Here is an 11,908-nt window from a genome sequence, read left to right as displayed (position 1 = left end):
CTTCAGAGCACAAATTATTTGGGTTCCAAAATGGATTACCAGAGCTCGATCGGAGTGTCTCAATCAACTACCGGTCATTTCACGGCAATGATTCGCGGGCGACGACGTCGTTCTCGGTTCACAGCAGATACCAGAGACTCTATTTTTGTGGTATAAAATTTCATCTAATTATGAAAATATTTGTGAAATTCTTGCATGTTTGGACATGTTTGTGCTCAATTCAAACAATAATGCTATGCTTGCAAATTTCAGATACAAAGTTATGTATTTTCGTATATTTTTATAAACTGACATGTGCTGAAGTGATTGATGAGACGGACGTATGTATGCCACGTGTGTTGTGATACAAAACTTTGTATAACAAGTATGCTTAGTGTAAGTTTATATCTCATGAATTTTTGCTCCATCTTTGTAAACAGTTGTAGTTCTGTGGGTTCGTAGTACTGTTTCAAACTTATAAACATTTAGATGTCTGAAACAATAAAACCTTGGGGAAAATTGATGGTACATAAGCTTTGATGCGACCAGTTTTTAATTTGATTTTGTCTATTAAATGGCCGGCTCATTGTATTAACCTGTCTGTATCAATGGATGGTATATTACTGAGAAAATTTAATGGGCTATTTTGTTCAAAGTCTTTGCTCTAGACTATAAAAATGGTTGCTTGTCTCACTAAAATGAAGACTATTATCGGTGTATACCTAATCTTATTTTTGTGTCGGGTGTCCACCCATCTCTTTCATAATGGTGGTCTATTGTCTAGGGTTGCCTTCAGATTTAGATCAGGTCTACGTTATTTGGATTTTGCGGATGGATTTATATGCATGTTGGAAGTAACTAAAATTTATTAATCAAATTAAAGTTTGACAGAGTCAGCATGATTATATGTCCATAATTCTTATACTTGTTCGCAGGACTTGCCTTATTGAAATGTAGATGAAATGCATGAAATTATACTTTTATATTCTTGCCTCAGCTTTGTCTTTGTTCATTGAAATTCATCTTGTTCACATTACCTGAAACATTTATTTCTGTGAAATTTTAACACATGTCAAAAGTTTATTGAGTGATGGATCTTGTTATTTATTCGAATACTAAAGTCTTCTTCTCTGAGCATTTGGCAATAGACCCTTTTTCCTCTACTTCCAGGGTCTTATCTTTTGAATTACATAATGCAATTTTTTCCGCAAACAGCTCTTCAAGCATTCCTCTTTTCATGTCTTTATTATTTGAACTATATCGCTGAAGCCCAGGAGGGCCAAGACATATCAAGATTCTACAATTGCAATTTTGCAAATAATTTCACTTCTGGGAGTACTTATTCGCAAAATTTGAACCTCACCCTCAGTTCATTGGCTTCTAATGCTTCGGTAACAGGCTTCTACAATACTACTGTAGGCCAGAACCTTGATGCAGTTTATGGGCTCGTACTTTGCAGATGTGATCTCTCTAAGGAAGATTGCCAAACTTGTGCAAATACTGCATCTAAAGAGATCACCCAACTATGTAGCAATCAGAAGGAAGCATTTGTCGGCTATGAATTTTGTTCATTGCGGTATTCAGACCAGCGCTTCTTCTCAACTGTTGCTACTAATCCAATATTCATGTATTACAATGTAAATAATGCTACAGAACCCGTTCTCCTAAACCGGCAGTTGGGAAATTTGGTTAGAACATTATCTTCCAGTGCTGCATCTAGTCCTCTAAAGTTTGCTATTGGGAGCATCAATTATACAGACTTCGTTGATATACATTCTATGCTGCAGTGCACCAGAGATTTAGCAGAAAATAGCTGCTTCAGTTGCCTTCAAGATATCATCAGGCTTATTCCACAATGCTGTAATGGGAAACAAGGTGGTAGGGTCATATCTATGAGCTGCAACCTCCGTTTTGAAATATATCCATTCTTTTCGCTGTCACTGCCACCACCCCCTTCTCAAGCCATGTCTCCTCCATCTACTACTACACTGCTTCAGCCCAGCCCTGAAGGTTATACATGGTTCTGTAAATTTGAATGTCATTTTTTTCAATTAATTTAGTTTGTTTTCTTTATCCAGATTCCAAAATCAAGATTGTAATATGACAGACAGTTTGTCAAAGAAACCGGAAATGGATGATGTCATTTGTAAGGAAACTTGAACTAATGGTATTATGATTATACCCTGTTATGCAGGGAAGAGAAGCACTTCACACGTTGCTCTTATCGTGGTCATACCTGTAGCTGTTGCGCTGGTAGCAGCAACATTAATGGTCTGTGGTTGCTTCGTTTGGAGAAAGGGCAAGGAAAAAAGAGTTGGTAATCACCTTATTTTGTTGCAATACCATCAATCTTTGAGTTTGAAGATTTTAAAAATTTCTATAAAAGTTCTAGCGGTAAAAAATAGTGATGTTTATGAGAAATGCTATATCTGTCAATATAGTGTCAAAATAGATGATATTGCATTGGCAAACTATATTGAGTTGGTATTCACTGCTCAAAAGGCATTTTACTTATTGCAAACCTCTTACAAGGTTTTGGAGGAGGATTGATCTCTAGATATTTTGCTTCATTACATGAGATCTAATAAACTATTATCCATTTTGGATCTGCTCAAAAGCTTTTGATATTAAGCAATCTCAGTTGATTTTCTTTTGGCGTGCAGATATTGCTCTTGAGGAAGAAGATAAGGGCATGGAATCACTTTTGATTGGACTAGACACACTTAAAGTTGCAACAAGAAATTTTTCTGATGAAAATAAACTTGGAGAAGGTGGCTTTGGTCCTGTTTACAAGGTATTTTGTTCTTGAGGGTACCATGCATGCTATGTTATACTGCTCTGTAGTTCTTGAGTAACCCCTTCTGCATACACCTGCAGGGAAAACTGTTGGACGGGCATGAAATAGCTGTGAAAAGGCTGTCAAGTAGCTCAGGGCAAGGTCTAAAAGAGCTGAAAACAGAAGTAATTTTTCTTGCCAAACTGTTGCATCGAAACCTGGTAAGACTGTTGGGCTTCTGCCTAGAGAAGAAAGAGAAGCTACTTGTCTATGAATACCTTCCCAATGGGAGCTTGGACAAAATTTTATTTGGTACTAATATTTCATCTTTTGTTTGTTTTTTCAGCTAACCAATTTCTCTTCATAATTTATGTCAGAAATAGTTGCCTTCATTGCTTTAGTGAATATTGACAAACAACAATTTGAAATGTTGGATTGGGTAGATAAAAGCGGACGTTTCAGCCTGGAATGGGAAGGACGGTATAAAATCATTGTTGGGATTGCACGAGGACTACTTTACTTGCATGAAGATTCTCAGCTTAGAATCATTCATCGAGACTTGAAAGCCAGCAATATCCTGTTAGATGAATCCATGAATCCCAAAATTTCTGATTTTGGTTTGGCGAGACTGTTTGGTGAAAGCCAGACTCAAGGAAACACAAATCGGATTGCTGGGACGTAGTAAGTCCACATTTTGCACACTAACATTAATTTGAAGCAGTTAACCTAAGCAGGAGATAGTGAATGTCTGATTACTCACTATTGACTATGACTATGTGCACATTTGTCTTTATATCTAATCTCATAGACCATTATCTGTTTGTTGATGAAATGAAGTGGGTACATGGCACCGGAGTATGCCAAGAATGGGAAATTTTCAACTAAATCTGATGTCTATAGCTATGGTGTTCTGATTTTGGAAATTGTAACTGGTCGGAAGAATTCCAGTTTCCACACAATAAATCTTGCAAGTTATGTAAGTGTTCTGTGTCAGATTATATTCTCTTCAGTTTACAAATTATTATTAATAAACTGTGGTTGATTTGGTTCAAACTGTCACAGGCATGGCAACATTGGATGAATAGAACAGCTCTGGAGCTGTTGGATCCAGCGTTGGGCAACCAATGGCCAAAATATGAAGTTTTGAAGTGCATTCACATTGGACTACTGTGTGTTCAAGAAGCTGCTGCAGATAGACCTTCTATGTCAGATATTGTAACGATGCTTAGTAGCTACTCTATAACCTCTCCAGAACCTTCAAAACCAGCATTTTTTTCCTCAAGGGAAAGTTTGGGGTCAGATCTTGAAGAAAGAGGAAATACTTCTCAATCTGACAAATCCAATTCGGTGCCATTACAGCAATCTATAAATGAGGTTACAATCAGTGAATTAGATCCTCGGTAACTGAGTAGATATCTCTTCTCGGTAGCTAATATCTATCTTCTTCATTTAAATGATACTATGTTGCTTATGAAGAAGAATCATGTACAATTTCTGATTAAAAGACTGGATACAATAAAGTGTCATATTGGGTGACTTCTACAATGGCTGGGAAGTTGTATTTGTGAAATGTTCATAAAGTCTTGTAATGTTGTATTCGATAAACAGTTGTTTTGAGCCTTGTTTTGATTATGCATCTCTTCTTATTTAGCATTTATTTGAGACTTGTTAGTTTAAATGAATAAATTAACACATAAAGAATTTTATTGAACAACAATATTACAATGCCTCTGTGAACATGTAAATACACACAAGGGCCTGGCTAGTACATGCATCCCCATAGGAAGAACTATAAACACAAGTATATGTAGGTTCCTGAGGAACTCTATTTGTCTTTATTTGTAATTAGGGATAATGATATCCCTAATCCCATGAATTAATAATTAATGAATACTCCATTAATATTCAAGCTTTGACAAATGGATAAATCTCATAATTTATAATGCAACTTGCGGTAATGACCCTCCCTCCTTGTTTTCCATCACAGCAACTCGGAAGATCACCGATTATGCGATCAAGGCACATCTTGCAATCATTGTAAGAAAGATCTCTTGTGCATTGAGCCAAACCGTAGATCTTCTTCTTTGATTCTTCATTAAGCTCCAATTCTCCTGCAGCATACAATTTAGGGTTGCCAGAAGCTTCATTGGCCAGTCGGCTCAACAACTCCTTGCTCTTTTGATTGAATGTCACCCGGTTGCTCACATTGTTCACGTTCCACATGAAGTACTTGGTTCCATTATCGATTTGGCCGAAGAAATTGTCATTTGAGTACTTAAACATACAGTTGTCGTAGAATATCTTTGCACTTTTGCTATATGGGCAGCTCTTGCGAATGGTACTGACTGCATCTGCGACACATCTTTTACAATCCGAGGCCGAAACATCACCTCGGCAAAGTGCAAGCCCATTTGCTTGACTAGGGTTTTGACCCAAGGAACCAATACCAAAACCTGTGGTAGGAGCTTGGTGGTAGAGATATCCCACGAGTGTGTTCAAGTTTGTTTGGTACGGGCCATTGGCAGTGAAGTTTTCATTTGAGCAAGAATGGAAGAGGGGGTCAACGTTGGCCCCAAGAGCCACAGTTTGGAGAAGTAGAACAAAGCTTAGGAAATAGAAGCCAGAGGAAACTCCTGGGGAAGACATTGCAATTGTTAAATTAACTTAAAAATTTGCAAGTGTACGAGGACGACGATGATTGGTGGATTTGAGCTTGGGACAAGAAGCGAGCTAGTATGTATTTATATAGTAAAAAGTGTCATGCAAAGTGGTAGAAAGATTCAAGAAATTGACCTTTTCTTGGAATAAAATATTGTCGATATTGTTTGATCACAGGAAAATTTCAAATGCGACGGGATGTTGAGAATTTCAATTAGTGGGTAACTGCAGGTAACATAAAACGGCACGCGGTAGTGTTTATTATATGAAACAAGATAATTTATTAAGGAAATTTACAAAAATAACCATAAAATTTTTATTATTTTCACAATTAATCTTCTCAACTTTTTTCTATCAACATTACCCAAACACACGCTTTTCTCCCTAAATTACCCTTCTTTACAAGCTAAAAGCAACTTTCTTTCTGCCCTTTCGTCAAACCAAAGACAGCTTTCCACTCTTGAATCATCAACCAACGGCGACGGTAAAAGACAACGATAAAAGTGAAATCTGATTATAATTTATCCGGATCCAACACTAATCGGCATCACATAGTGGTATGAATTATTTTCTGAACTTGATCGAGAGTTTCGAAATTGCGAGTCGTGAGTGAATCTGACAACAGACTGCCTGTCGCACGAAGCTTGGTGCGACAGGTTGTCTGTCCCACCAAGGCTTGATGCGACAGGCAATTTTGGCTTCCACCTCCATTTCATGAACTCTGTATCCGGTCTGCCAAACTTCATGCAGTTCTGCTGATCAATGATCAGACGGCAACTTTCGTTCGAGTAGTAAGGCCCTTTTGGATTCGGAACCCATTCTCCACTAAAAATGTCAACCTGTGTGGCTGCCACAACTGCAATATTAACAACATGACAGCCTTAACCAAGTACCATGCGTACAGGATGGCGTTTCGAACTGCATTTAGAACTCTTCAGAGGCTTAAGAACTACAAGGGTATCACATTTTTAAGGACATTTTCTCCATCTCATTTTGAGAATGGTGATTGGGACAAGGGAGGAAACTGTGGGAGAACAAGGCCATTTACAAGCCAAGAAGTGGAGTTAGATGGGTATACAATGGAGTTTTACTTGACGCAAGTAGAGGAACTAAGAGCAGCAGAGAAGCAAGGGATGGATATGGGGTTGAAATTTTCGTTGCTTGACACTACTGAAATTATGTTGTTAAGGCCAGATGGGCATCCTAATCAGTACGGACACTCCATGCATAAGAATAAGACAGTGAATGATTATGTTCACTGGTGCTTGCCAGGCCCCATTGACACATGGAATGAGTTCTTGTTTTATATGTTGAAGATTGAAAGACAGAGAGCAGTTGTGGAGAATCGTAATCACTTTACCGTGATTGTCTACTTGCACATCCAGAGGGCAGATTCTCTTCTGACCAGCCAAATTCTTTTTTATACCCAAATCACCATCGGTTCCAACAATTTCATGAGACCAGAGCTTTGACACATTCAAATCAGGGAAAAGTTTAATATTGAAGCATTGAGATTGAGTCAAAAAAGATGGAGTATAACTAGAATAAACCAACTGAGATTGTTTGCAAAGCTTGGTTCTTCGGTTTGGGAGAGATGGGAGAAAGAGAGATTGTTGGGGGAGAGATGAGAGAGAGGGGTATTTTGGTCTCAAAAGCTTTTTTTATGGCTAATGTTGATAGAAATTTGTTTGGGGGGTTAAGATGGAAAAAGTCAAAATTTTTATGGTTATTGATGTAAATTTTTCAATTTATTACCCTGTTAATTAATATAAAAGATGAGACGCATGTTGTAATTACATACGAGGGTTAAAGATAATTCCCGATGCACATGCACAAGTATTGGATAATTGTTAGCCATTAGCTAAAGAAATTCGTTATTAATATCGAGCCTTCTAAACACATTTCATTAGTATTTTCTTATGCGGCCCACATGGTAAGACATAAATTAATTAGTTCATATTCTAATACTAAAATAGAAAAATCAAAATGGAACTCATATGTATTCTAGCAGATCAAACTCGCTAAGTACTTCATTTTCAGTTTTGTTTTGTTTTTTGTTTTTTTTTTCCTCAAAAAAAGGGAGTCAGCGACTGTTAAAAGCCCAACACTAATTTCATGGTCAAAGTACATTTTTTTAAGCCCAAGTCTAACTTATGAAAGGTTCTAAAAGAAGAAATGATATCTCTATTTATACAAAAAGTATCTTTGGAGGAGAAGTAAAAATATCTTGAATAATAATTGGTGGTGTGGTAATTGTAAAATGTGATTATTTAACAGATTGGTAATAAGTTTGGGCATAGCTACTGTACATGCATATATCTCATACGGGGAAATATGCTCACTGTTGGATTTAATAATATGAAATCCAACATATAAGTTTGAATTCATTTTTAAATCAATTAAAATTTTGAGAAGACTGAAAACTTGAATAAACGGTAACTTGAATTTTTTGAGCAATAAACTAGAAAAAATTACCGTTAAACGTGTAATTTCTATACCGTTAAACTTGACGCCACCACCATCCAATATGAAATATAAATACTTGCCTAAAATCTTAGACCATTAACTTAAAATTGTACCATTAAACTTAAACCTTTGAGTGTTCAGCTTGAAACTATTGAGAATTTAAATAGTAGACATATACTAATTTAGATAATAGCTAATGAAATTTAGAAAACATGTGACGAGAAAATAATTTAATACGTGTGATTATGATATCCTTTAATGTGTATATCTATATGAATCAACTAAGAGAATTTGATAATAAAGCTCAAATTAAGTTCATTTGTCGAAAAAGACACTTTAAAGTAAGCATCAAGGGTGTGGTGCATAAAGATTGCCGAATTTCTAAATCATAATGGTTATTCAATGGTATATGTAGATTCTAACTTTTTCAATCAAAGCTAATGAAGAAAAGTTAGCAATCATATTAGTGCTACATAAATGACTTGACTCTTACTGGTGATGATGACGTATAGATTCATTGAATAAGAGATTAATCAGTTCAAGTACTCTCTTGTTCTAGAAGTTGATCACACATAGGAAGGGGTATTTCTTTACTAATAAAAATATGCCAAAGATTTGCTAAAGAAGTTTGGAATGCTAAGGTGCAATCCAATCTCAACATTGATCGAAGTCAATTCGAAATTTTGTGTATACAAAGGTAAAGATTTAAAAGATGAGATAATGTAGCAAAAAGTGATAAGTATTTTAATCTAACTAACGCTAACTCATCTTAATATTTCATGTGTAGTAAATGTGATGAGTCGATACATGCAAAATCCAAAAAACCCTCATTTGAAAGTAGTTCAACGAATATTGAGGTATATGAAAAGTAAAATTAACTATGGTATGTTGTACAAGAGAGATGAAAACTGCAAGCTAGCTGGCTATTGTGACAATGATTACACTGGAGATCACTACACTTAAAACTCAACCACTAGGTACATTTTCAAAACTAGTATTAGAGTAAAATTTTAGTGTAGCAAGAGACAACCAACTGCATCGTTATGGACCACAGAAGTGAAGTACAAAGCAGCAACAATGGTAGCTCCAATAAGTACTTGGTTGATCTAGCTGATGAAAGATCTCCACCAACTAGTAGACTATGCAATACCACTGTATTGCGATAATCAATTAGAGATCAGCTTCGCAGAAAATTCAATTTTTCATGCAAGGATTAAGCTAGTGGAGTTAAACTATCACTTCATCATGAAAAAGATCTTGCAAGTTGAAATTGAAATACGATATGTCAAGACAGATAATATAGCTTTAGAATTATTTACAAATGTATCAGTATTGGGAAGTTTAAAGAGTTCAGCTTACGGTTCAAAAGATGAAAATTGGTATTGAGGGGGAGTGTTAATACCTAACACTAGTTTCATGGTCCAAATAAAATGGAAGGTTTCATGCGACAAAATAATGTCTCCATTTGGCTAGAATTATCTTTGATAGAGAAGTAAAAGTATCATGAATAATTGGTGATGTGTAGTTGTAAAAATGCAGTTATTTTTAAGAGATTATTTCAACATTTAAAGTGTGGTTATTATTAAGAGTGGGATGGTAAGTTTAGGATGTGGTTATTATTATTATTTTTTTGTAATTTTTACTTGTGTAGTTTTTGCTTATTTCACTTACTATAAAAACCCCTGGGATCATTTAGTTTAGGCATCAAGTGGTGAGTTAAGAATAAGAAGAGAGTAAAAAGAGTGTGTTGAGAGTGTTGTAATATTTCTTATGTAAAATATCAATCAGCTCCTTTAGTTTTAGTAAATTATTCAATCACTAAAATAGTTTTCAGAGACTCGAATAGTAATTATAGATCTACTCCAGAAATAGAATGATTTCTTAGTTTAAGGCGTTGTTTTGTATTAAGCTGCTATACCATTTAATTTATAACTATGGAAAAAAATAATAACTATGAAATAAAAGTTAATAGTGTATAATAATGCAATTTTAAATAATAATTTTGATAATATTAATAAAGATGTTGTAGATTTTTTATCATACAAATGATAAATTAAATCAACTTAGTTTCCATGCTGCTATAGCTACTAATGTTCATTAAACACTTTAATGTTATAATTTTTAAATTACAGCCGCTCAACCTTCATATCAAAATAGGGCCTAATTTAATTTATTGGAAGCTTATCACTAAATTAAAAGCGAGGTTAAAATATTAAGTTGTTGTTTCTATTTTTTTTTCTTTATTCTTTTCTACAAGTAGAACTAGTTAAGGAGGCTAGTTATTTATATGGACTATTCATAATTCGTAAATCGTAAGCCAATTATTTCTACCCAAGCAATGAAGCAATCACATGAATTACGGCTGGAGTTTAATTGGCTTGTAACTCAGCAAGTTTAATCACGGAAAAGGTACTTTGATAGAAAAGGTCAATGGAAGTTGTTGCCTTGTAATTCTTAATTATTTTCGCTACTCGCGTCGCATGCAAGTGCCATTTATCTCACCAGTTACCTCTTGTTGACATTCTCAACATCCCATCACATTTGAAAACTTCTTAACATTCAACAAAGCAATATACACAAGTCACAAGACAAGAAAAGGTATCGCTCATGAACTTTTCTAAATATCCATCAAAATATTTTTCACCATAAATATAGGCTCTACCTGCTTATTTTCTCAAGCACATCGTATACACTTCCAAATCTGGAATTTTCAGCAATGTCTTCCCCAAGAGTTTCCTCTACCTTCTCTTTGCTAATTAGCTTTGCTCTTCTTCTCCAAACTGTGACTTTTGGGGCCAACGTTGACCCCATATCCTATTCTTGTTCGAATGAAAACTTCACTGCCAACGGCCGATACCAAACGAACTTGAACGCACTAATGGGATATATCTACCACCAAGCTCCTCCCACAGGTTTCGGTATTGGTTCCTTAGGTAAAAACCCTATTCAAGCAAATGGGCTTGCTCTTTGTAGGGGTGATGTTTCAGCTTCGGATTGTAAAACATGTGTCGCAGATGCAATCAGTACCATTCGCGAGAACTGCCCATATAGCAAAAGCGCAAAGATATTCTATGACAACTGCATGTTGAAGTACTCTAATGACAAATTCTTCGGCCAAATCGATAATGGAACCAAGTACTTCATGTGGAACGTGAACAATGTGGGCTACCCGGTGATATTCAATCAAAAGAGCAAGGACTTGTTGAGGCAGCTGGCCGACGAAGCTTCTGGCAAGCCTAAATTGTATGCAGCAGGAGAATTGGAGCTTAATGAAGGGTCAAAGAAGAAGATTTATGGTTTGGCTCAATGCACAAGAGATCTTTCTTATAATGATTGCAAGATGTGTCGTGATCGCATAATTAGTGATCTTCCGAGATGCTGCGATGGGAAACAAGGAGGGAAGGTCGTTACTGGGAGTTGAACTATCAGATATGAGATTTACCCATTTGCCAAAGCTTGAATTTGAGAGTATTAATTATAAGTACTTTCTAATTATTCATTTCGTTGTTTGTACATATGTTTTGAGTGGTAGTGCAAATTACAATTAAAGTCTCTGTAAATTACTATTGCAGGCACTAAGAGCAAAATACTACTTTAGTGAAGTTATATATTTATCAATAAATGAATAATGCAAATATTTATCAATAAATGAATACTTTATTAATTTATTAATAAATGAATATTTATTAATTTAGAAATAGATTTTTTGTTTTAACAAAGTTTTGGTTGTACATGTACATACTTATCTAAAAAGGAGCATCATTTGTATTTCTTCATGTCAATGAATTATCTTTAACAATACAAGATCCAATCAGCTGAAGGCATGGCATTGAACAACAAGTTGGTAAAAATGAAAGCATATATCAACAAGTTGGTAAAGATGAAATAAATTACTTGAAGCAATTTCTAGCCTATACTATAGAAATGCAATGAATGTTGAGCACCTTTTGGATTATCTGTTGCGTAATTAACAAGTTTAGCCGACATGAGTAGTATAATGAAGAATAGATTTTTTTTTTTCATAGAACT

General features: G+C 35.3%; 3 protein-coding genes across 3 annotated transcripts; 2 read left to right on the top strand and 1 right to left on the bottom strand.

Annotated features, from left to right (window-relative positions):
* The first annotated feature begins 1,044 nt into the window (after positions 1 to 1,044).
* Positions 1,045 to 4,367, top strand: LOC18053116 (putative receptor-like protein kinase At4g00960). The gene is made up of 7 exons (XM_024191731.1): positions 1,045 to 1,989; positions 2,174 to 2,296; positions 2,643 to 2,773; positions 2,857 to 3,067; positions 3,199 to 3,436; positions 3,593 to 3,731; positions 3,818 to 4,367. Exons 1-7 carry the CDS (start codon positions 1,173 to 1,175, stop codon positions 4,157 to 4,159), a joined length of 2,001 nt encoding a protein of 666 aa, XP_024047499.1. The 5' UTR covers positions 1,045 to 1,172; the 3' UTR covers positions 4,160 to 4,367.
* Positions 4,368 to 4,633: 266 nt separating this feature from the next.
* LOC112101173 (cysteine-rich repeat secretory protein 38-like) lies at positions 4,634 to 5,448 on the bottom strand. Its single transcript, XM_024191754.1, has one exon. It carries the CDS (start codon positions 5,399 to 5,401, stop codon positions 4,661 to 4,663), a length of 741 nt encoding a protein of 246 aa, XP_024047522.1. The 5' UTR covers positions 5,402 to 5,448; the 3' UTR covers positions 4,634 to 4,660.
* A 5,147-nt stretch (positions 5,449 to 10,595) lies between these two features.
* LOC18053114 (cysteine-rich repeat secretory protein 38) lies at positions 10,596 to 11,300 on the top strand. Its single transcript, XM_006447408.2, has one exon. It carries the CDS (start codon positions 10,596 to 10,598, stop codon positions 11,298 to 11,300), a length of 705 nt encoding a protein of 234 aa, XP_006447471.2.
* Positions 11,301 to 11,908: the final 608 nt, after the last annotated feature.

This window comes from Citrus clementina, unplaced genomic scaffold (assembly GCF_000493195.1).
Source record: "Citrus clementina cultivar Clemenules unplaced genomic scaffold, Citrus_clementina_v1.0 scaffold_2, whole genome shotgun sequence".
NCBI lineage: Eukaryota > Viridiplantae > Streptophyta > Magnoliopsida > Sapindales > Rutaceae > Citrus > Citrus x clementina.
This window is presented reverse-complemented; position numbering and strand designations above follow the sequence as displayed.